Source organism: Suricata suricatta, chromosome 1, assembly GCF_006229205.1.
Source record: "Suricata suricatta isolate VVHF042 chromosome 1, meerkat_22Aug2017_6uvM2_HiC, whole genome shotgun sequence".
NCBI classification, from domain to species: Eukaryota; Metazoa; Chordata; class Mammalia; order Carnivora; family Herpestidae; genus Suricata; species Suricata suricatta.
The window spans coordinates 35,729,853-35,756,359 of NC_043700.1; the positions used below are offsets into that span (position 1 = coordinate 35,729,853).

General features: G+C 44.4%; 1 protein-coding gene across 1 annotated transcript in view; it reads right to left on the reverse strand.

The window, feature by feature from the left end:
- Window positions 1-8,185: 8,185 nt before the first annotated feature.
- Window positions 8,186-26,507, reverse strand: part of SFRP1 (secreted frizzled related protein 1) — a 41,099-nt gene continuing 22,777 nt past the window's right edge. The window contains exon 3 of the mRNA XM_029939195.1: window positions 8,186-8,512. Within this exon, the coding sequence (XP_029795055.1) occupies window positions 8,190-8,512 (323 nt within the window). The 3' untranslated portion in view covers window positions 8,186-8,189. The remainder of the gene's footprint in view (window positions 8,513-26,507) is intronic.

Below are 26,507 nucleotides of genomic sequence, written 5' to 3' on the forward strand. Positions count from 1 at the left end.
TGTGTGCCCTTTGGAACACATGAATTTCATTTGACTTGATTTAAAGCTGGATCTCTTTCCCTTGCAGTTGAAACCACTTCTCTTGAGCAAACACATTTCCATCCACTAGGCAGGGAGGAAATTGTGAGTCAGAAAAGAAGGATTTTCTCTGGACCTGCTGTATGTTCATTCTGAGGATTGCTGGAAAATGTTCAGACTTGGAGAAAAGAACATTTCCCCACTGTAGAACTGTGCTCTCCAGCCCAGGACTTGAGGTAGTATCACAGTGAGGAGGGTTAGGAGAGAAATATCTTGCTAAGATCCAAAAGGACTAGGGCCACATCAGCTGTCCTTTTTCAATCAAGATTCATGGTGCCATCGATCCACTGTTTAAGGTTTTAAAAGGTGGGTTCTTTCCTTTCGTTGAATGGAAAGCAATGCAAGTCTGTGGGTTCTGGAGCACCTCTAAACTGTCCCTGCTTAGCCTCCATCGTGGGATGCCTTTATCACCCATCTCTGGCCTCCATATCATAAATAGTTATTAGTCCTGGCAAAGATGAGGCATCCAAACATAAGGAGGTAGCTCGAGAGAATTATCAGAGTATGCTAAAGGTTTACACATGATGGCGGTTGGCAAGTCGGAAACAGACCTCCAAAGGTGTTCTGCTGACATTAATTGCAGTGTATGGCTGGTGCTTATTTTTACAAGCTGCCTCCTCCTCCCCTCCCACCCTTCCAGGGCCTTTGGGGCCTCCTCCAGGCCTGGCCCAGGTCAGGCCCTGATTTACCATGCTGGAAGGCTATACCGCAGCTAGAAGTCACCAAGCCACCTGCCAAGAGTAGCAGCCAAATTTAGATTCCCAGTAGCCTCAGCTGCCAGCCTTAGGAGGGAGTGACGACCCCCGAGGAATCCAGTTGATTCTGTGGAAACTACCCTGGCTGTTGTGGGCCACACTGTGAAATAGGTGCTTGGGTTTGGGCATGTGTCATCGTTATCCCTTCAGATTATAGGCTTAATCTTCTAGGCGAAGAGGTAAAACTACTCAGATCTGCATAAACTCTCCAGAGAACTAGATAGCAAAACTGGAAACTTGGGTCCTTACCCCAGTGCCCACCCCCACTCATTCCTGATACAAATAGTGGATGCTGGTGTGAGTTATCAAAATGTATAAGAAATGAGATTATGGACAAACCGCTTAACAGGGACTCTTCTTTGTCTTCTCTTTTATGAAAGGAAATCTAAGTTCTGGGTTTGATTGCTTTATTTCTCTTTAATCCTGACATCTAAGGAATCTCAGAGAAGCTTTGGCCAGGGATCCCACCTGACTAGCCAATGAACAGGCCTCCTGGCATACATGGTTGTAGAGCCCAGGACTCAGGTACTCTGGGGAAGGGGCTGATGTAAAACTGGATCTCTTTCCTTGCAGTTGAAATTTTGCTAGGATCCAATCTGACTGGGACCCACCCACAATCCCTTTTATTTTTCCACCAAGATTCACAACACCATCAATCCAGTTTTCTAGGTAAGAATTTTTCCTCAGAGCTTACTCTGCGCATGGCAGAGCTTAGCTGAAATCCCAAGGACAAGACCATGAGAATTCCAAAGCCTCACCCCAGCCCCCATCCGCCACTTCTGGCGTTCAGGTGATGGGAAGGTCATCCTAATTAAAACCACGTGGTGGGGTTTCAGCTGTGGAAAATTGCTGGATCCTTTCTCCTTCTTCCCACCTCCTCTTTCTCTCCTTAAACACACACATGCAACTTTCCCTCCCTTTATTTAAGCAAACAATTCTCTCCATGATTAAATACAGCTCCTTCTTATCTAAATAGTCCACAGATGTATAAAGACACAGGAGCTTTCTGCTCCTATTTGAAGCTCTTTCTGGTACCCATCTTCTCCAAACCTACAAAAAGGCCCTCACTGACATAAATTCCTAACGCCTGTTCCTCAGTAAATCAGCCCTGCTCGGCAGGCTGTCCTCAATTTATCAAAGAGGTGGGATTTCCCCTCCATATACTTCAGTTTTCCCCTCTTCGTGGCCTCTCCCATAACCTGAGCTTGAAACTGCCCAGATGTGAACAAATGGAACATGAAAAGTCCCAATTCTGTTGTCAAATTCTGGTATGACTTCAGCAGACGCCAGTTGGTCAACTTCAACAACCTCTGGTGGTCCAGGGCTGGGAACTAAGGGGACTCCCTAGAGGGCAGAGGCTTGGAGCGCTAATAGTTTGCTGAGGAAGGAAAAAAAAAAGGAATCTGTGAGTTTCCAGAATAAGTGGCGTCTGTGGAAGAAGAATCAACTGTCAGGGTCTGGGACAAAAGTGAAATCCAGAGAGTGGTTTGGGAGGGTTAGCCTGCAGCTTTGGGTTACCAACTGGGGTTCTCCCACTGTGAGATTTTCTTTCCAACCCAAAGCATGGTTAATATTGAGTCCCAAGAAGATGAGCTATACATGGGGATCCCAAACATGGCATTATTGTGACAGGAAGCAAAGGCCCTAGTGAGCCCCACAGTCCTTCTCACCTGCCCCGTCCAGCCTCAACCTCCAGGTGGGCTCAGCAGACCAGAAGTCAGCCTCTTCCCACCAGGAGAAGCCCACCAGAAATTTGGTACTCTGGCCCCACCCCATTACCCAATCAGAATCTGCCTTTTCACAGTCTCCGGGCGGCCTGTGTGCGTATTGAAGTCTGAGAAGCACTATTTGGGAAGCCGCTATTGTGGCCAGCTAAGGAAAGAGCCCTTGTGTCTCTAACCAACCTCTTTTATTAACTAGTACCTAGTAAGAATAATTCAGAACTTTAGAAAGGGCTGCAGCAATATGGAGTATGAGAGTGGGGATAAGGAGATACCAAAATAATAGCCTGCCTGTCATCCCCAGGTCACTCATGTCCTACAACATTGTTTTACAAAGTAAGATCCAGTAGACTGCTGGCATCTGGGAAACCTGGAGCACTGGTTCAGAGTTCCAATTCTAGGACCCCAGGGCAAACCTTTGGAATCTGAAATTTCCAGGTGTGGATGTCAGAAACTTCTTGTTAGCAGGCTCTCCTGGGTGATCTATGCTAAAAGAAAATTTTTTTCAATGAAATTTTGAGGTTTATCTATCATTGAAGGTGTGCTCCTTAACTTTCCCTTACATAGATAAACAAATCAGATACTTCTTTCTGGTTCTTTTCTCTCTGAAGGCCATGGATAAATATGTGGGGCTTGGAATGGGCTAGATTCCTGGGGAAATAATAAAATGAACCCGTACTTGCATTTCTTATAGTTCTAAGAATCTGTGCTAAAATTTAAGAGTGATTCTATTTCCTTTCATTACTATTAGAGGATTGGTACAAATTTCTCTTCCTCAGGAGCAGAAGTAGATTGCTGATACTTCTGGACCCCACTGTGGGGAGATTGCCTTAGGGGTAAGAGTGACCTGAGGGGCCTAGGTGGTTCATTGAGTTAAACATCTGACTCTTGGTTTTGGCTCAGGTCATGATCTCATGGTTCATGAATTTGAGCCCCCCTGTCAACACAGCCTGCTTGGGATTTTTGTTCTCCTTCTCTTTCTGCCACTCCCCTGCTTGTGCTCTCTAAATAAATAAAGAACTTTAAAAAAAGGAGTAAAAGCAATGTAACCTGGATAACATTGTGGCCCTTCATCTCTTTCTGCCCCTGAGAGCACCTGTATAATTCCCTGAAGAGATGTGGATGCCATAGAGTTGAGGTCAAGGCTGCTGATCTTGGTGCTAGCAGCATGGCTTAGGCACAAGGCTCAAGCACTCCTGACTCTTGGGTACCCCACCCTCCAGGATGACTCCAGCAACAGAAGCCAAGATGCCTTTTTATGTACTTCATTGTCTTTTCACTGATTTGCTAAGAAAAAAAATTCAAAACAGTTGTGAGAAATTATGGGTTGCAGTGATGGGGCTTCAGTGGGGTCACAAAGACATCCTACCCAACCTAAAAGAGATTTTCCTTTTCATTAACCATTGGGGAATAAAAAGGAAAAATGTCAAAAGGAAAAATGCCAATATTGGCCTTGACCTGGCTAGCATATCACTAGTTCACCAGTCATGTACATCCGTATGGGAAGATCTCTAGATACTAGAGCACAAACTTTAATGGAATTTTCCTAAGTCCTCCTACCATGCTTGAGAAATGGTGTCTCTGTGCTTAGGTGTGGTTTTGGGTGGCCTCGGGAGTATTTACTCACTTCTGGGTAAAATTGCCAACTGTCTGAGGTTTGGAAGTACCCTGTTAATCAGGGAATGACATCAAATGAAGCTGTCACTGTAATTGCTTACAGAATTAAAAGTTACACTGAGGAACCCCTTGGGCAAGAAGCATATAACCTAATACAAAACAGCTTGGGCTCAACAAGTGCCACACTTGGGGTCCAAAGAGAACCTCAGCAGTAACTCATTGTTCCCATATGTCTAGCTCATAGGAGCCCTGGGTTCTGGTTCCAGCAACACCATCAACCCAGGAACCCCAAACTCCTTGTGAAACCCCAGCCTTCTCCTCTATCAGCTTCTCCATCTGTATATTAAACAGTTGGATGTGGTTTCCTCTAAGATTTTGTGCGGGTCCAAGACTCCACATCCCAGAGAGTTCTCAAATTTTAGTTGGTAGTTTTAACACAGAATTGGCTGAAGGGAGAAGGCATCTGAAACAAAAAAACATGAAAAAGAAAGGCAGAATTGAAAAACACAGTATTTGTAGAACAACTCTGTAACCTTTTCTCTGGTCTGAAACACACGCAGCTGGGAGAAACACTTCTGGAAGTTATTCCCGGAGCAGATGGCCAAGGTGGGATGCGGGTGAAGGTAGCAGGCAGTGCCTCCCAGCTGCGCCTCCAGCCCACCCACAACCAGGTATCATTTGGAAACTGTAAAACTGAGACCAGAAAACATCACTGAAGAAACTCAAGCAGGGGGATGTATGCACAATGGAAGAGGGTGAGTGGGAGGGATGGTGGGGGGGAAAGACACAACTCACATTATCATTGATTCATTGAGTGATTTTAGTCAAGTGAATATTGATACATGGCAGAAAAAGCATGAAAGTAAAATGAACACATACGGGAATTACTATTAACATAAGTGATAACATCAAAACATCTGGTAAAATGCAGTTAAAACAACAACACAAATGAAATGGAATGTAAAACATTTTCACAGTATTCAAAGCTTTTGTAAAAGATTTAGACTCTATGTGAGGGGACTAGGGGAAACGGGAGTTTCATCTGTGCCCTATGTATCCGCTGGTGACAGATCAGAATGGCCACAATGTTATCCATGGGAGTTACCCAAGGTGCGCTTCAGAGACAGCTGTGAAGTTGCAACAGAGCAACGAGTTACTTGGAGTCTGATGAGAAACACGTATTCTAGCTCTGGGCACGGGAGTCTGTAATGGACACATCCAAGTGAAAACTGGAGCTCTAAACGGATTCTACCTCTGAGAGTCCTTGGTGCTAATGCACCGGGACCATGAGCCAAGTGTCACATGGGATATTCTAAAGGCAAAGTGTTTTGGGTGTTCTCATCTCACTTTCTATCTTCAGAGAGAACTAATAATTTTCAAAGACTGAGCTGAGCTCTGCCAATGATACCACAGGATCCTACCCGGCATGATTACTTCTCACTGTTATAAATATGACCTTTGAACTAGCAATAATTACAAATCACATAAAGGCCTCTTCTTTTAGAAACTGATGACCAAGCCAAAAGTCTACACATTGGTTCTGTTCTACCCTTTCTTGAGAAAAACAAAGGTTTGTGATAAAAATGCAGCTTTGGCCCACAGCCTCCCTCTGCATCCTCAAATTGTTGGTGTGTTGTAGACAAAGAGAGCGTGCATCTCAAATCCACAGTCAAACTCAAAAGTCCTGGGACCGTATGGTTGGAATAAAATGTGCAGCTGCAGTTCACATTTCCAATTTATTTTGAACTCGTTCCGAAAATGTCACATCCTGTCTGAGGATTCCCATGTAGAGAGCTGCGCAGCATGGCCGCCTAATCTTCCATAGTCTTTCTGTGGTAACAGCTAACACCCCACACAAAACCCTTGCCATGGCCAAGCTTCGGACAGATGCCTGTTGCATGATGCTCTCTGTCAAAATGAGCAGATACACATAAGCACTGAACTCTTGAGTTAATCAACCAAAACTAACGCCCAAAACCATGCACTCATAAAACTGTTCTGAATTTCAGTTAACAATAGTAAAGTAGAATATTTCTAATTAACTAATGTATATACACATTTTTTTAAAAATCATCCAAAATTACAGGCAAATCACTTAAGATCCCCAACACTTTATGATTAAAGGCCAGAGAGAACCAAAAAACAAAAGTGTTAAAATAATAGGCTCACTAATGGTGAGAGGTTACTTATATCAGGATCAGCCTCAGGTAGGTAATGAAGTTGGCATGCTTATTTTCCGACTGGAGTCTTCAGAAGTTAACAGAATCTTCCACTGTTTCTGTGTCAGTCCAGGGCCATGGGGTGACACTTCCCAGTCATACTGTAGCTTCTGGATTGGGTATAAACATTCACCCAGAGGGACAACCACTAGTTCACCACCTTCAGGTGTTACAGAGAATTAAGAATCAGGCTTGAAGAACAAATTCACATTAATTGCTTAGAATGACTTCCTAGACACTCAACAGGAGGAGTAAAGTTGCTTCTGTGAGTGAGCTGATATACATCACTTATTAAACCCAAGGGTTTAAGAAACATCTTTGGGCAGTCAGGGAAACCCGAAGAGATGTGTGTTGTCTTTGAAACTCTCTCCTTGGATGGGGGCATTTTTGACTTAACTCTCCCTCGTAGAATTTTTTTAAATTGTTTTAAGTGCAAGGAGGACAGGCAATCTGGCTGTTCTGAATTTCTTTGATCTATAGACAATCAAGTTGAAAGGAATCCACTTCTTCACAGGAAAGAAAAGCATGGAAGCTCTGTCAGTTCTGACCTGCTCTGTGTTGGGTCCAGGGCAACCCAGAACTCCTCAGGGAACAGGACCACATGGTTTGCTCTCAGGCAAATCCACCTCCCACCCCAAAGGCCCCATGAGAGAGCTGCACGGCTAAAAAGTAGCCTCAAATGCATCAAAAGACCATCAGCCCAGTACCCCTTTCAAATGTTAATGTTGACTTTTTTTAAACATTGAAAAGTAAATAGGGTTTTTGTTGTTGTTCTCTAAAAAACAAAAAACAGTAAAACAAAAACAGACACAAAAGTGAAATGAGCAAACAGATGAAATTAGAACACTAAGCTCTTCACCCAATTACAGTTGACACTGACTGGCAATTTGCTGGGCTGTTACTAATTTTTTTTGTTTTCTCTTTAACTATGTTTTTTGAAAACCACTAACCATTGCCTTCTCAGTCTGAAAATCATGGTCTCTCTCATGCCATGGGTTTGGTGTTTCCTTTCCCTCACACAAAGGCAGGCACGTGCCGCCCTCCGCGTGTCTGGAGGCTAGATCATGCATTGAGCTGATGTTCACTGCTACTTACATGGCATCGGAGACCAGCTGATTCAGATCAAAAGACAATCACGTGGAGAGGCAGAGCAGACATGACTTCCCTATGTTTTTACTATTACATACTGTCCTGGTGCTTTTCTTCCCTGCACTTAACTTTCTGGATATGCTCTTCAGTTGTAAGTGTGGTATGTGTTTGTTTCTTGAGTAAGGGACACAGAGACAGAAGTTTCTGGAACTGATAGTAACACATCAAAGGCATAGATTAGTTGATAGATCCACACCCCACTTGTGACAACACAAAGAAAGCTGCAGATCTTGGGTTTTTTGCTGCTGTCTCTCATTTTTTGCCCAATCTCCTTGCTTTTGGGTTTGGGTTTTGTTTGTTTGTCTTCTACTGGCAAATTTTTCTTTTTTAGTGGCTGTGTCTGGTTGAAATGGTTTGTACCTACTTTTCCTCAGTGATGTGTTCCACGTCTATAGATCCTAAAAGACTTCCTAATCTAAATGGTTTTCCTTACCTGGGCATGCGGCTTTAAATACTGGCAGTATTGGGGTCTGGAGTGTGGCTATGGAAGGGAAAGAGTGGGGAAGCTGTCAGAGCAAAGCCAGCTGGATTACAATGTCCTTTACCAACCGGAGAAGCAGTGAGCATGGACCTCCAGGCTCCAGGGTTGTATGCTCAGCCTCGCCCCTCACCCCAACCCACGGCTCCCCCCCCCCCCCACCCAGAGAGAATCACTTAAAGACCGACTGAAAAGTGGGGCATTCGTGATTTTTCATTTTCTTCATGAAGTTTTTGAATTCCTTGTTTTTCTTGTCCCACTTGTGGATTGCCGTCAGCAAATACTGGCTCTTCACCTTCCGGCCCATGATGAGAAAATGGTGGCTCAGGTTGTCCAGCTGGTGGCAGGGGCAGTCAGCCCCATTCTTCAGGTATAGGACGAGCTTCTTCAGTTCCTTCTTCTTGATGGGTCCCAGCTTCAGAGGCTTCTTCTTCTTGGGGACAATCTTTTTGTCACCATTTTCTTTTTTCACTTCTTTTATTTTCATCCTCAGCGCTACAGATGGTGCAGGCAAGGTTGGGGAAGAGGAGAGAAGGAGAGAGGAAAAGCATTTTAGAACACAGCTTTCCATCTGAAACAATAACCCAAACTTATGGTTCAAGGGGGAGATGAAACACAATGCAACCGGCAGGTCAAAGAAAGAGGCAGCTTTGTAGATAAGCGCCCAAGTCTCAGTTAGTCTTCATCTTTTGAGTCTTGCCCCTAGTTTTGTGGTGTCTAACGGTAACTCAATAGTAGCCCTGGAACACCATGAGATTCTCAAATAAATTTTCAGAACCAAACTATGTTTCTCTTTTTTAAAATTCAATGACTCCAAATATCCTACAATGCTTTAAGGGAAGGGGATCATATAATTTAATATAATCCATATAATCTAATGCTATAGATCTCAGGATTCAAAGAAAAATTTTACCCCAAGTGTTTTGTTTTATTTTGTTTTTTAAAGAGAAAGCCATTGGTTTAGTTCTTTAACATCCAACAAACCTAAAATTCCTTGAAAGTTGGGTCCTATAAACAAGATTGACAAAATCTATATGTATACATGTGGCAATGGAGAAATTAAACAGAACATCAAATGGTCATGCTTGAGTGCATCGAAAATCAGTGTCCAACTTCTGCGTCGGAGAATCACAGTCCCTACTGCTGTGCCTCTGGGGAGTTTTGACAGCAGGTGCTGCTAATGTGATGTCAACCACAAAGCAACCACTAACGGGTACCACTAATGTTTCTTTCCACTGGGTAGACCCACACAGAATCAAAGAACTCTACTTTGAGCTCTTGACAGATTAGAGCAAGTCCTAGTGAAGTCTTGACAGATAAATCCAAGTAATGACCTCCTTGAGTCTAATACAGGACATGGACTTCCCTTCCTCAGCACGGCTATCTGCAAGAAGGAAAAGAGCCCATCCACTGAGTCTGCCTTATTGTTTCTTTGTCTCTACAGACCCTGAGTTAACATGATTTTAATGTAAATATATGGACAGGAAAATTAGTGATGGCTACACAAGGTCTCTTGGTGAACATAATTAAATTCACGTGGAGGCATTCAATAAAGATGTAAATGCACAATAAATATGGCATCACTGTGACACTCAACTCCCCCCTCAGGCTGGCCAGCCCAGACATTTCCAAAGGAAATGAAAATCATTTTCTAGATGCTAATCACCAGATAATTTATGCATCCTCTGAATTCTTCTAACTTGAAAATTAGCAAGCCCCCTCTTTTTAGTAACTCAAAATTCCCACCCACGCTCCATGAGAAAAGGCTTGAATCTAAACAGAATAGCAATAGTTAACAATTATGAGAGCATATGGCATGCCAGGAAGTGTGCTAAGTATTTTCCATGAATTTCCTCAATTAAACCTAACAACTCCATGAGGAAGGTATAATTATTTTCCCCATTTAATAGATGAGAAAACTGTGGCATAGGGGGTTAAATTAACTTGGCCAAAGTCTCTAATCCTCAATTTAAACCCATGTCTTAAATGTGTACTTTTAATCACCATGCAGTCCATGCTGACTTGATGGCTGCAAAATTCTTCATATTTAGAGGACCAGCCAACTGGATCAAGAAAATAGACTCACTTCCTGGTTTTACCCACATTTCAAAATGACTTCATTGATGAAATGGTAGAAGAGTTTCTCCTGGTTGAAAGAGACTGCTCTGGCAAAGGCTATATTATTTAGTATTTAGTTGATTAGAAAACATACCCTTGGCTAACCCAAGAATAAGGAGGAGAGGGGAAAACCCTACGAACAAACCTTTTAATGAATGTGTCAAAGTCAGTAAATTAAACAAGCTCCTACTACTTTCATTTCCTTACAAAAAGAGTTCCAGATTTTGCAGTCTACTTAATCTCATTTAATACCCTAGGCCTGGTATCCCTTAAGAAATGCCTCACTCCCAAGGGCAGCAGAAAGGTTCAGGAACTGGGCACTAAGCAGCAGAAGGCTCTTGCTGAGGATTAACCTTGACCTTTCAGGCTGGACTAGGCTTCCCAGCACACATGGAAGTGAGTTGAGCACAGCCTCCCAATGAGTTCCTTTTTTTAAGCTCTCCCTGACCCAAACCAGCCACTTGCCCAGTGCTTCTGATTATGCTTGATTCCCACCCGCTACTATGGACGGAGTGTATGGGGACCAGCAGGCAGGAGTGTGGCAAACAGAAAGCACAGAAACTAACTGTCCAGGACTTTACCCCGGACAAGCCTACACAGGCCTACACTTGGGCTAGCGTCCCTTGTTGGCTTACAAACTTTGTGCCTGGTGGTTCACTTGGGTAAAGACTTCACTGTTCTGGTCTGTGGCTTGCTGAATGAAGAAAGTTCTCAGTGGGGTTGAAGAAGGGAGCAGCAGGAGGAGATTCACTGCCCAGGCCTAGGGAAAGTCGAGTTTCCATTTCGGCCTCCCCTCTGCAAAACAGAGAAAACAGGACTAGGAGAAACCACTTATCAAAGAAAAGAATAGTGCAGGAGGGTAAGGCAGTAAGAGCAATTCTGCTCCTTTCACAAGACCCTCTAAATAAAGTGGCTCCATGATATTAGATCAATCACAAGCTACTTTCCAAAACCTAAGGCTGGCAACCAAGAGTTGTTGCAGAAGCGATGGATTCACCAGAAGAGATGAGTGCATGCCCCAGCTGACAATGTGGGCACCCTCTGCAGAGAAGTGAGCCATCATTTTGAGTGCCACACTCCACATAGGCTACTCTGTGCACAGTGCCTTATTTCATGCTCATGGCAGTCATGCTAAGAAGCCATCATTATTATTTATTACAATCAAGGAGAAGGACTCAGATCAAGTAATGACAACATGAAGCCACAGTATGTAAGAGAGATAGAATCAGAATTAAAACCCACACTCAACCCCAAAGACCACACTCTTTTCTATATACCATGACTGGGTTTAAAATGATATTGCTTCAGTGGAAACTATTTCACTCTTTTGATTGTGTTGCTTTTAATCACAACTCAAATCAAAAATTAATGTTCCTTTGCCATGACCGTGTAAAGGAATTTAGTTTACATAGGTGGGGGGACAGCAAGGGGAGAGGGGAAATCAAATGATGGAAATGTGTTATGCATTAGACTCTTTATTTCTTGCCATTTGGCTCAGTTTCTTTTTTGAGGTAGGGAGAGTAAGGAAGGAGGAGGCACATATGGCCAGAAATTACTAACATCTTTCCATCTTTTAAGGGTTTATTTTAGGGATGCAGATTACCAACAATGTTTGGATAGGCGATTAGCCGGCCGAGGTTGATTTCTCTGTGCCTTGTGGATATCCGCACAGCCCCCCACCATACCACACTCAGGGGCTTCTGGGACAGGGGTAGATCTGGCCCAGGAGCAGCCAGGAACCCATTACCACTTCCTCTCCCCCCACCCGGCCTCCATGCAGACAGTGCCTGGGTCCCAGAGATTCCCCCATAGACTCTGTTCACAGTTTGCAATGCAAATGGCGGTGTGGGCAGGGAGGAGACGCCCTGGGAGGCAGCAGCTGGGGCACTGGACAGAGTACTGGGTCCTGGTTTCTAACTGTCTAACCACAAGATCTGGTTTCTGCTCTCTGATCTCAGTTTTCCATCTGTAAAGCGTACAATGCTGCCTGTTGGCCTAGCAGCACTACTGTCCAGAGGGCCCAGGCTGGGCAATGCTAGGGGGCCAGCAACCTCATCTCTAGCATCCCCCACCCCATGTGCGGTCTTCTCTTTCTTCATCATGTGCCCTTCTCATCCAGGGGGAAATGCTACCGCTACTTCCACCCCTTGATCTCGGCTACCTGTACCACCTGGACTCCAAACTAAAACAATACTAACAAACAAAACACCTTAGTGTTTTTTAGCAACAACTTCACATCTCCTGAGAGGAGAATATTACTCCTACCTCTCATCTTGCTGGTCACTGCCAAAAAGAATTCAGAGACCCAGAAACTTAAAAAACCCCAGGCAAGGTTGCCATTAGGGTTTGTCTGGGTCTTTCTGGTCAATCTTAAAAGAAATAACACCTTATACTCAGGTAGATCCTTAAAAATTCATCCCACAAACCATATTTGTTGCTCTACAGTGATACTTCCTTGGTAGGCTCCCCATGACACTTGGCCCTATTTCTGAGGCTAAAATGAGAAGAGGAAACTCATTACACCCATTTCAAACCCACACTCTCTTCAAAGCCATCTCTCTGTCCTGGCTCTCTAATGCTAATGGTGCCACTCTTTATCCAGTTCCCTCAAGAGATATATGGTGACCCTTGGCTGAGAGCCAGCCATTCATACAGTCAATAACGTGGAATTGCTGTTGGAGCTCAAGAAGGATTTGATGCAAAAGCTGGGAAAGGGCTGAGTTAGGAATCAGATCTGTGAGTCAGCTGATTACAGTGAAGGAAAAAGAGAAAATGAGGGCCCTCAGGGAGCACCATCACTGGGGAGAGAGGACGTGTTATTGTAAAAGTGATCAGAGGCACAGATGGAAAACCAGGCAGCCAACTGTCCTAGAAGGGGGGGGGGGGGCATTTCAAACATTCCATCCCAAACGTTGCAGTTTAAGCATGAGTGTGAGGCAAGATCACTCAACTTGGTGACTTGTTGTCCTGTGGAAGGCCTGAATCTTGATCCGAAGGGGTGGGCATGAATTCCAGAGAGCCAAAAACCACTGGGAAGAGAAAAGAAAAGGTATGCCATACTGGCAACCACCACGCTTCTGGAATGTTTGTGAGGAGTTACCACTGGCCACTTCTAGCCAAACATATTAGATTGAGCACACACAATCATTTCCATTCCATTCTGAAGTCAGTTTAAAATTAAAGTTAAAAAAAGTTATAAACACATGCAAGAAAACAAGAACATATCAGCATGCAGTATAATGAAAAGCAAATGAATGGTGAAACCTGGCTTGACAGGGAGAAGAAAAACTTAAACTTAGCAGCTTACAGATAGGGGTGCCAGTAAGAAACAAGCCAATCCACATTGTAGGACCCAGAAATGCTCACAAATTGGGGCCACTGGGTATTTCTGACCTTAGAGGTTGTATTAAATATAAGAATTGGTTATAGAAAGATTTTCAGATCCACTAGGCTTGAGTCATAAATCTGGTAACAGCCGCTCACCAACTCCAGCAATAACCAAGAGGTTGATTCTAATAGAAAGTGTGAACCAGAAGACTCTGGGCTTAGGCACACCAGATACAAGGAAGGCAGGGTGTGGGCTTAGCACACCAGACACAAAGAGGACAGGGTGTTAAGGTGCTGCACTGAGTCCAAAGAGTTAAGTGAAAGTCTGCACAATAAATAGTGAATCCCTCAGGTCTTAGAACCCTGCATTTATATCCCCCAGAGAGGAGTGAAGGGCTTCTATCAAAAGAAACTGGTAGCCCTAAAGAAAAGACCTACAGCACCCCTACCATCAAAACTCTCAAATGAGACCCAACAAAGCACAGGTCCTGCATGCACACACAGAGCATCCAATGGAGTGCTTCACTCTTCAAGTGGCTGCCCAAGTATCAGCAAGCCTTTAAGCAAAGCCTCTAAGTGTGAACAACAAAGACCAGAACATACAAACTAAACAAGCAAAAAGAGAATTCAGAGATAACAGAGACTACACTGGGGACACAAGAAAACCTTTTACAAAGATAATATTAGATAAGACATTGTGTTCATAAAATCAGAACAGAAAACTTTTAGAAGAAACATTTTAGAGGGGCCCCTGGATAGCTCAGTCAGTTAAGTGTCCAACTTTGGCTCAGGTTATGATCTCATGATTTGTGAGTTCAAGCCTGGAGCCTGATTCGGATTCTGTGTCTCCCTTTCTCTCTGCCCCTCCCCAGTGCATGCTCTGTCTCTCAAAACTAAATAAAGGTTAAAAATTTTTTAAAGAAACATTCAGAGAACAAAAAGTATTTGATAATTTAAAATGTAACAGTTCTATGTAAGTGCTTTAAGACATGTTGAAAACAGTTTCCAGGGAAGCCAAACAAAATGACAAAGAGTTGGGAAATAGGAGACAGGAAGATGACACAGAACAAGAGAGAACAAGAAAATTAATGGGAGAAACACCAAAGAAATCATACTCAAAAATTTTCAGAAATAAACATGAGTTCTCAGATTAACAGTTAACCCAGCTCAACAAAAATATCATGACATTTAGAAACCCCAACATAAAGAGAATGTTTACAGTCCCCTAAAGAAAAAGAGATTATACATCGAATATAAGGATCCTGCAATCAAAATGGCATTGGATTTATCAACAACACTAGAAGCCAGAGGATAACAGATCAATGCTTTTAGAATTCCCCAATTCAACACATAGCCAAGCTATCAATCAGTGTATGCATACAAAATAAAGATGTCTTCAGAAGTTCAATCAGTAGAACAAAGTTGTCTCCCATAGACCTTTTCTTAGGAAAGTACTCCATGAGGTGTTCTACAAAAGTGCAGAACAAGTCATAGGATTCAGGAAACCAAAGATTTAACATCTGATAAAAGCAGTGGAAGTCTTAAAATGATTTTTCCAGAATGACCGTGTGGCAGGCCGGAGCCTCTATTAGTCCACACTGAAGTACGAGGGAAAAGGACTCAGGCAGATTACATGCAGAAAAGTTCAGGGCTGAATTCATACTGTAAACATTAAGAACGGGAAAATAAAATGAGACAGTTGGTATCTCAAAGGAAAATAAAAAGGTACACAAGAAAGGAAATACAAGTACAGTACCGTATGTGGCTCAGCTTTGAAACATATTTATTTATTGTAATAAATTAATCACTGAGTAGTAATTTAACCGAAAGTATGATATAATTTTATCACAAAAAATGGGGAAAAGCATATATATATATATATATATAAAAGATAGATAAATCTCTGTCTTCAATAAAACAAAGTCCATAAATAATGTCTAAAAATTAAAGTTCAGAAATGGTGTCTGAAAAATAAAATAAAAATTAAGCAATAAAAGTAAGACACATAAATCTTTGTCTTCAATAGCAGAAAATTAGGAATAACTAAAAATGAAAATGAAAAATTATTTACTGACCCCATTTCGCTAAATATAACAAGAAATAGCTAAATCGGTTGGAAAATGTTCCCTCTGAGTTGTGAGAATTAGTGGTGGGAAGGCATCAGGCAGAGGTTTTGTTAGAAACCTTTCAATACTACAAGTTTTTAAATTGCATTTATTTTGACTCAAAAAATTTTAAGCTTTAAAAAAGCTTATAGTCCAGTAAAGAACTTAAATGTATATAAACTCTAAATCAATCCCAAAAGTGTGAGATCTTAACGAAATGCAAATACTACATTTCTAGGTCCTCTAGTCCCCATTCAACCGAAGCTGCCAAGCTGCAGGCCTTAGTCAGGGCTTCTCCAGGGCTTTGTTTGAATGAGAGCTCTGCTCTCTGCCCCTCCACCTCGAGCTCCCCGCTGTATTCTATAGTTCCTCCCAGCAGGGAGCAAGAAAGCAAAGTGGGTGCACGGGGTCCTGGCAGATTCTGGGAGCAGTTGGGCAATGACAGATCATCCCAGGACAGATAACAGACCACACACCCTGACTCCTTAGTCACTCGCTTTTTGTCCTCAGTTACTTTCTCCCGTGGAGAGGGCTGAAGATCCCAAACAGATGATTTGAGGAGCACAGGGTAAGACTGGAAAACTCTTTACAAAGTGACCTGTTACCAGCACCTTGGATCAGGAGGGCCCACAGATGGGCACCCCATGCAGCAGCCCCATGGACTTGGCTTACACCCCTCCCCCAAATGGAAAAGACTGTGCAGACAGCAAGACCTCACTAAGCAGCAATGACAGAGAGGACATGAGTTCTACTTCCTGGCCCCATTTTCACAAATCTCTTGGGTGGGCACCCCCGAGACAGCAAGTGCTATCCCTAAATCCAACAGTGCAGATGAGATTTGGTAGTGGCTCTGGGTAGGGGATTGGTTGTGAGAAACCACAGCCTCCTTCCAGCATGCAGCAGAGGGTCTGGGCACCAGGGCAAGCTGGCCCAATGAGTCCTACTGACAAAGACTCTGCAATGGAGGCTTAACAGACCTTTCTATTCCCAGTGGGAGCTGGTGTTTGGCATCATTAATTCATTTAGCAAAGAAAGAGGTTTGTACTTGGTCACAACAACTCAGACTCTGTCCCCTGGCCACAAACCACACACTGAACACTTACATGCATTTTCTCACTACAGGACATATGCTACCAAACACAACAATTGAAAACAGCTTTCTTTTTCTCTCATTTACAAGAAAACAGCAGATGTAGAAAATGCTCCTGAGTGACTTACTTGGGGCAAATTATTTACTTGAACTTGTCCTGGTTTTTGGACCCCAAACATCTTGGGAAGGTTGGGGGTGGAGGCGCCAGGTAGGAGAGAAGAATCTGAAGCTTTATGGACCCTCCCCAGCACCCACCCAGAAACACACACGCAGCACACCAGCGTCAGTGTCAGCCATCGAGAATCCCACTGCCTAATTGCTTGATTTCATGGACTGCATTAAATCCCCACTGATTTAAGCTAATGGTGCAAATGAAAACTCCACTTTGAGAGTAAAGAGCTGCCTGGTGAGGTTTTATTTGGGAAGACGTGTGCACTGGCAGCTGTGGCGGCAGGGACAAGGGCCTCAGAGTGGGACAAAGAGAGGCTTTAGCCCTTCTCCTTCCCAGTAAGCCCCATAGCCCTCCTCCCCACCCCCAAGCAGGGGGCAGAGGAGAACAGAAAAATTGCTTAAATGCAGTCAATCATTAGGATTGATTGAATCTTGGCTCCAAGTCCAGGCAAACCTGCCAAGGCAAACAGTTTTCCTGCTGCAAGGTCATTGGGTTTCCATTCCTTTCCATTCCACTCCACAATATTTGCCCAAATGGCAAGTAGGAGTGTGCAATGGTCCCTTAGAAGGAAAAAGATGGGGAGTGGGTCTGAAAAGTCATGACCCATTCTTGGCTCTGAGAGATATTTAAGAGAAAGGTCCTCAAACTTTAGTGTCACCAGAATCACAGAGAACTTGTTAAAAATGCAGATTGCTAGGGTACCTGGGTAGCCCAGTCGGTTACATGGCCAGCTCTTGGCTTCAGCTCAGGTCATGATCTTGAAGTTTCATGGTTTCAAGCCCCAAATTGGGCTCTGCGCTGACAGCACAGAGCCTGCTTGGGATCCTCTCTCTGACCCTCCCCCACTCATGCTGTCTCTCTCTCTCTCTCAAAATAAATGTTTTAAAAAAGTAGATTGCTGAGCCAGTTTCTGATTCAGAAGCAATAGGATGGGGCCCAAGAATCCATACTCCTAAAAAGTTCCCAAGTGATGTTGATGCTGCTGATCTGAAAGGAATTGAGGGTAAGAATAGGGTTGGCTCTTTGATTTGTCACCTTCGTTATTCACAGCAGTGCAGTCTAAGGGCTCTTTCACGGACAGTGTTTACATATCCTAGAGGCCTGACATGCTCTATGCCCTCCAAATTCACTGAAGTTCCAGCTGAGATCAACAAGTTCAACATGGACATGTCCAAGACCCAGCTGACCTTGAGCAAACTAATCTAGCACCATTTTCAGAATCACCAAGGTCTATGGGCCCCCAATCTTCAGAGGTGGGTCTTGTAATATTAGGAACACAGAGGCTTCATTACTAAGAGACAACACATCTCAGTGGAAAGGACTCCAGCTTCTGGTTCAGACTCCATCACTAACTTTTTGTATAAACTTGGGTAAATCACTTTACTTCTCTGGGTCTTCATGAGGCCATTTGGACCAATTAACCTCAATTTCCATTTCAGCACTGGCAATCTTTCTAAGTCATCATACTTCCTTTCTCTGTCTTGAAAGCCAATATAGAAACACTAATCAACCAAGGGAAAGTATCTTCCATCTCACATGGTAACCACTGCCTTCACCTGCTTACATCACCTGGGGACCTCAGCTAAATCGACAGTAGTCCAGGTCCACAGTGAACACATTGGCATGAAAAGTCCAGCCCTGGTTGTGAAGCTGTCTAAACTTAAAGATAGACCCAGGATACAGCAGAAAGAATATAGTCCTTGACAGTGTAATAGCATGGTGTGGTGACAGAAGGTAGCTACGCTTGTGGTGAGCATAGGATAACATATAGAGAAGCTGTGCCACTCTGTTGTATGCCCAAAACTAATGTAACACTGGGTGTCAACTCTACACAAATAAGAATTTTTTTAAAGATGGCGCCAGAAAATCTGACACACTCCACACATGGTGGCCAACAGGGCTTTATGCTATCCCATCTGACAGAAGGGAAAAGAGACCTAGGGTGTACCCGGACCCCAAGGCTGCCTCTGGACCCTTGGCTGGGATATCTCTGAAGAACATGTGAGTCTGGTGACTCTGGCAACTGGGGTAGGCACACCTTACCGCTTATCTCTTTATTGTTTCCTCAGGGGATCTCTCTAAAGGCAGAAGATGTACTTGAAGCAAAATTCATCCTTTTTCTACCCATTTTTCTGGCCAAGCTACAGCCCATTTTTTCCCTGAAGCCTCCTCAGCCCAGTCCAGCTTTGACCTTCATGGCCCTCCCTGTCTGAACCATGATTCAGCATAGCATGAGAATTACCCATGAGTGTGCCTTACCTGCCCCCTCCCCACTCTGAGCTCATGCAGCGCATGGGCCACGTTCATCTCTGTTCATTGACTAGTGTCATGCCTAACACATCGCAGAGCTCAACCTAACATTTGTTGGCTAGATGAATGACTAAAGAGAAGTAAACAGCAAACTCACTGCCCTGAAGCTCACAGTCTCACTAGAAAGATTGGAATTATTTGCACAAACCTCTGCTTTAGCACTGGTAACAACAGCCACAGCCAACGGTTATCAAACACTTGTGAAAGCCAGGCACTGGTCTAGGTGGTTCTACACACATTAACTCCAGGAATCCTCTAACCACCCCATGAGGTAAATACTCTAATTATAAGCAGTTTGCTGATGGGGAGGCAGAATGGTTCAAGTAATGTACCAATGGGTCAATAGCAGAGCTGGAATTTGATCCCAGAAAGTCTAGCTCAAATATGAGTGAATGAGAATAATACCAGGGAGGGGGAGAAGGTCATTGTTGTCCAATGCCTCCAGCACAGGTCATGCTCAAAAAACGTTCCTGTGAACAAGCAAGACCTTACGTGAGGCCTGAGCAGGCAACCGCAGCCCTCTGGGTCTATTTCTTCTCTTTAATATGCAGAGAATGTTCTCCAACAAATTCACCCCAAACACTGTCCCTAAGAAGTCCTAACAGAATGGTGCCTTTGAAACTCTTAAATGGTACCAGTAATCAAGATGATATTAATTTGATATAGTGAACTAGCACATAAGAATTTCTACTTTTAAAGAGCCTAGAATGAGGAAAACTGAAAAGTAATTTTCCAGATGGAAAATACCTACAATTGAGAGTTAACTGGAAAGAAATCACTATGTGCAATTGTGCACATCAATGATGCAGTGGGGAGAAACACCCCAAAGGTTAGCAGGAGCTGTCTCTGGGTGATGTCAAACCTCTTTATATGCTTTCCACTATTTTCCAAGTTTCATGCAATAAATATGTATTTTACGATCAGGAAAAAAAAAGTCTCCAAAAAAGAAGTAAGTCATTTCAGGAAAAGATGTGGTCAAATAACATGTTTAAAATCTATAGTTTGTGACTCTTTGGCTCATCGACGGGTGTTCGGAGGTTACTCTCTGTTCCTTCTAAGAGGTTCTGCTGCCTCAGGAGGAAAAGCAGGTTTTCACAGAAATCCCAGGAGCCACCACATTAAATGTCTATTAATCCTGTGTGCATTTGACCAGGATTTCCCATCCAAAAAAGATTTTCATTCCTTGCTATGTCATAAAGTTTCCAGGGGTGGTCACCACAGAGATGCCCTGGTCATGGGGTGGGGGACCAACTGTGTAACTGAGCTTCTGAACTAGGACATTTTTGAGACAGAAAGAAGGCAATTGATTATTATGGGACTGTCCTGGGAAAACTAGAGTGTTCAGCCATGCTAGTAAGAAACTAGCCCATATGTAAAGAGTACATGCATGTTTTAAAGATGTGACTGACAGGATGCCTGGCTGGCTCAGTCAGAAGGGCATGTGACTCTAGATCTTGAGGTCGTGAGGTCAAGTCCCACATTTGGTGGAGAGATTACCTGAATAAGTAAAACTTAAAAAAAATAAATAAAGGTGTGACTAGCATAGAGTTGGTGGTGAGGAGTCTGGTGAACAGAAGGTAACAGAGCCCCACCTTCTCCCTCTCTGGGCTCCCAAAGCTGCCAGCAGGTGCACAGATCAGAGAATAGGGCATACTTTATCTAACTCAGAAGCTCCCAACCCTTCTGAAGTGGTGAAAGAGCCAGCCCTGGCTGGGGAAAGCAGAGTCCAGTAGACGCAGAATCATTCAGTTGGTAGGAACCTCTGACACAGCCATAAGTCCTAAGCCGCTCTCTCACTTTAGTGAGGAGATCACTGCCCAGTCAGTATTTCAGGCACAAAGTTATTTGAGGTAGAATATGCAGAACAGAAGACCCACGTCCTGGGGTGTCTTTCCTTCACAGTGGCAAGCTGCTTTTCAGCTCCAAGGTGAATAAACATTCTCACTCAGGACTCACTGTCCCCCTTTGCCCTCTGAAGGGCATGCTGGGAATAAGAGGACTCAGAGAGGGAAACACCCCTCTGATTCATCTTCTCCAAAGCACCAAGCTAAGAAAGCTCAAAAGACAGAGCTGATGTCCGAAATCTTTCATTCTGACCATCATACAGTTTGCTCTGAGGCAGAAACAGAAGCCTCATCTCAAGACCTGATCCCATCCCTCCACTGATTTACATTTCTGATCCTATATATCTACCCAACTTTCTGCACTTCAATATTCTGTTTCTTTTTTCCCCCACTGTTCTAGACTTTGTGTAAACAGCAGGAATAGTCAGAGGACCTCGTCACCCTAGCAACCTGCCCAATGGCGGTCCTTCATAAGCACCAAGGTCCAGCCTAAACCCAGGGCCTCAGAGCACACTATCCCCATTCGTGGGATCTGAGAGCCTAATGGGAGCACATGGTGCCAGGGAAAATAAGGTAGTGGGGGGGCCTGTGCCTCCCCACCCCCAACTATGCTCTCTTCTGCTTCTTCAGGATCGTCACTTACATGGCTATGAAAGCAGTGCTCCCCTGGGGCAGCAGAGAAGGGACAAATAATGCCAGGCCCAAAGGAGACCCACACAAAGTCTGGTGGATAGGCCAAAACTCGGGGTACTACAGAGACAGAACATAGCAAGTGCATTCCTACCATTCAGGCAGCAAATGCTTGGTATTTACCAAGTTCTGGGCAGGTGTTCTTTTAATGTGCCCCCGTACTCTCCACATAGATGCATCCCTTCCTGCTGAAGACGATCAACGTCCCAGGGGTTAGGGGCAGTGGTTCTGGCTCAGAGCCCTGAGGGACAGTCCTGTGAGCACCCAGCTCCCCCAACAGGTGTGCCCAATACAGAGCGAGGGTTGGTGGAGCCGCCTCATCCCCCCACCAAAAACACACTCACTCTGCCTCGTTCCTTTCCCTGGCTCTCAGTGCACCACCCAGGGAGTTAGAGGGAGGCCTCTGGGATTGTGCCCCGAGGGTATTCATCACGCCGCCCCCACCCCCAATCATTCTCACTCCCCAATTTATTTCCCCCCCTTGCATACAAACACAGTTAGAGCTCTTGCAGTCACCTCAGAACATAAAATGCTTAAGTTCATGGCTACCACCCAAAGATTTCAGGTAAGGTGGTAAGTGGGACTGCATCTTGTCAACTGCAGGGTGCTAGACAAGCACTAATACCAGTTTATATCTTTTGTGGACAGACGTATACAGAGAAACACCATATAAATAGCAGCCACAGTGCCAATCCATAAAGAGTTGAGGTTTGCTGAGAAACTATCCTTCACATGTCATGCATGCCCAGCTGATTATGATCAGTAGCCTGAGGGGCTGTGGGCAGTGGTCAGAGGAGCCGACACACCCAATGGTATGAAGAATTGCATAAAGATGTAGTTGCAAGATCTAGGATCCCTTTGCAAAGCTGCTGACTCTTTCCTTGTGTTTAAGTCTACCCTGATCTTGATTCTTCCAGCAAAAGGCAGGTACTGTGCCTAACGTTCAACCAATACACTTATTAAAGTGTCTTTATTTTACTGAGCTGCTGGAGCAACTCATTGGAGAGTTTCCGAGTGCTCAGTGCCAGGGCACTGCTTCCTAAGCACTTTGTGGGGAGCTGACTGCCCTCCATGTCTGCATCTGACTCTCCGAGGTTGGGCTGTGCAGCAGATGTCCTCTGACCTCAGGGATTCTAGAACAGTGTACTTCATGGCTCTCAGCTTTCTGTCACTCCATTCACAAGCATGCCTGTCATGTTAGAAAGTGGGTCTTATGACACCCTGTCTCCAGCAGCTACACATCAGAGCCACTGGCTATTATGCCACGCTGCTCCCTGCTTCCCAGTAACTACCAGGATCCAGGCCCCACCACGTGGGACAAAGCATCCCTTGGGTTACCATCTCATGCCTAGAATTTCCTCTGTTGAGCCAGGCACTCCAGATTGGCACTGCTTTCTTCACTGGAAACCCTTTCCAAGATTCACACATCAGTACCTACCGCATGAAGCTGGCTTTGCTTCGTGTGGTGATAAGTCCGTAATGCCTCTGACGACCACCCTGTACTGTCACCTACCAAGTTGGCCTTAGGGATCCCTGGTACTGACTGTCAAGGGTCTTATGGTTCATCTTCCCAGCAACCTAATCAACTAGGTACACTTATCATCCACCTTTAAAGACAAGTGTATTTAGGCATATAATTTCCCAAAAGACACCAGCTAGGAAATGACCAAAGACCAGGATTCAATCTCAGAGAAGTTGGCTCTAACTCTGTAGTGAGTTGAATAGTATTCCTCCATAATTCATGTCCAGCTGAAACCTTGGAAGGTGGTTTTGAAATGTAGTCTTTTGGGACGTGATCAGCTGACCTGATACCTGCCCCCACTGCCCTGTTGACTTCCAGCTCTGCCAGGTGACCTTGGGCAAGTCATTTAACCTTCCCAAGCTTCATCTTCATCAACCTAAAAGGAGGGATAATAATATTTTCCACACATCACAGAGTCACCGGTAGGCTCAATATAAAAATAACCTCATGTATGAGAAAGCAAACTGTTCCTGTTACTTTTAAATCTCTACTGTTTTGAACATTTTTATTTCATATCAGGTGAATATATTGCCATTTCAAAACTGAATTACATAATCAAAAACAAGTTATACATTTAATCTATATAAGTAAGCATATATGTATATGTTATGGTTTATTTATATTTTATTCATTCATTTGAACTTTTCAGTTTTAAGCACCTCTTTGCCTTTGGGAGAGGCAGAGTAGTGTAAATATGTAGATATGTAGAAAACTATGCTTAGGCCAAATTAACCCTAGCTGTAGAATTTTGATTAATTTCCCTACAGTCTTTCAAGAAGCTCTATGTAACCGTGCACGATCTCATTCTTCTTCATCCACTCCCAGAGCCTGAAGATTCTGATGACTTCACAGATAAGAGCCCTGCTAAATTTAAATCCTTGCTTTCTGTGATGTGACTTTTGACAACAAGGATTTCCTGCCATGCTTTCCATCTCTTTCTGCCGTCTAGATTTCAATATTCTTTATTTTTTTACACTTACTTATTTTTGAGAGACAGAGCATGAACAGGGGAGGGGCAGAGAGAGAAAGAGACACAGACTCTAAAGCAGGCTCCAGGCTCTGGGCTAGCAGTCAACACAGAGCCTGATGTGGGGCTCGAACCCACGAACTGTGAGATCATGACCTGAGCCAAAGTTGGACGCTCAGCCAACTGAGTCACCCAGGCACCCCTCAATATCTTTATTTCTTGAGTTCCAGGATACACCCTCATCTTTGCTACAGCAAAAAGTACTTCTCCATAATGTATTGGAATTAGAGGGGCTCCTAAATGACTCTCACATTTCTCTCCCCCTCTGTGTCCCCTACAAAGTTTGTGGGTTCTCCAATTAAAATGGGAATGGAATGATCTTGAAGGCCCTCTCCTGGGAATAACTCAAGTCTTCCCTATCAGACAGACCTGGCAGCTGGATAGGAAACTATCCTTGGAAAGATGACATGCAGGCATCAGATGGGCTTTTTTTCAGCCATTCTCAAGATTTGCTTAAAGACAGTCCAAGGGAAGGAATCAGAAGGTCAGATCAAAAATCAGCAGCTGAGCTTGTAAAAAACAAACAAACAAACAAACAAAAACCCTCCCAGATCAATATTACTTCTAGATGGAGGAAAAAATGCATTCCTCCAATTTTTTTTCTATTGATTAGTTCAACTAATGCACCTGTTCCTTTGCCGCATCCAGCCTATCACTGTACACAAGTGTCCTAGCAAGGCCAAAGCACAAGGGATAGCTAGCTGTGCTCACCATCCCCCAACCCCACCACATTACCCATTTGCATCTGACTGGTTACATGAATGCATGGAATTTTCTGGAGAAAATAAAACCCTAAAATTCTTAGTGGGACCCAAACATAAGCAGGCACATCTAGGGGAACTGCCAGGAGTCACATCACTGAGAGAGGATATGAAGCCACTAGAGACATCCAAGAGGAGTGAGCGTGGCTCATCAGCCCTGACTCAGAAGCCAGACCTAACGGAAGGAGGGGGGTGTGGCTTCAGGTACAGCTGTTGTGTGTATCAGCCACACTGTAGGGAAAATATGTAAACACATCAAAGAGATGCTGCATAAGAGGCTGGGACACCTTAGGGCCCAGGCACCCTTGCTGTACAGTCTTTGGACATCTGGCTCTCTGTGAGCTGGGAGCCTCAGTCTGACAGTGAAGCTGGCAATGCCCAGAGATTGCCCGCTCAGCCAGCAGCAACAGCAGGGACAGGTGGCCCAAGCCTGTGTGGACTCACTCCAGGAGCCTTGCAATGGCAGCACAGGGAGGAGAGTCCCTGCAGAGCCTACCACAAAGCCTCTGGCGGGCAGGTGGAGACTGCCATTAAAGCACAGGCTCACAGGCTAGCACAGTTTGGATGGAATTGTCACCAACCGTACCCAGAGGCTGCTAGGCCCTGAGATATGGGGTTAAGTCCCTGATGGTCCATCCAGGAGGAAAGTAGAGCATGAGTGTCTCATTGGATAGTCCCAGTCCTTCTTCCCTGAGGTCAGACACTTTGACCCAGGTCCCAGTAACTTCACAACAAAATATGTGTGTGTCCCATGTGCCCCAGGAATTTGTACTGGCCAGGCCAGTCCCCTCCATGTCTCCTTCTCTTTCAGCCCAGTAGCCTGTGTTGACCAGTTTTCTATAATGGAGTTCAGAGCAAGGCTTCCTATGAGGGGAAGGTTCTGCTCCATGGCCTATGTGTGTTTAAAGAACACTAACTTGGGATGTAGACACACAGATTCTTAGGGGCGCTTGGGTGGCTCAGTCAGTTAAGCCTCTGACTTCAGCTCAGGTCATGATCTCGTAGTTTGTGAGTTCAAGCCCCATATGAGGCTCTGTGCTGACAACTCAGAGTCTGGAGCCTGCTTCAGATTCTGTGTGTCCCCCTTTTTCTGCCTCTCCCATGTTCACGCTCTGTGTCTCTCTGTCTCTCAATAATAAATAAATGTTGAAAAAAAAAAAGTACAGATTCTTAGAGTGGAAGGAGACTGAAGAGGCCATCCAGCCAAAATCTGGTCACAGGCTAGGAGGAATGAGAACTGTGGTCTCAGCTGTCAGCAGCTGGTCAGGTACTGGAAGAAAGGCCGCCAAATACCTGTGGCCAATGTCTCCAGTCCCCTAGTTTCCCAAGCACTTGTCCTTGTTGTTTCTGTCTCTTCACATGCACCCTCTCTCAGAAAGACCACCCTCAGCCCCTCTGGTTCCAGCACACGGGACCATGCAGCCTCCCTTTCCGCTTCCAAATGCCTCGTCTCCCCCTTCCTCTTGCTATTTCAACGCCAGGACAAAATGCCAAACACTGGAAAACTGAGCTCCATTCAGGCTG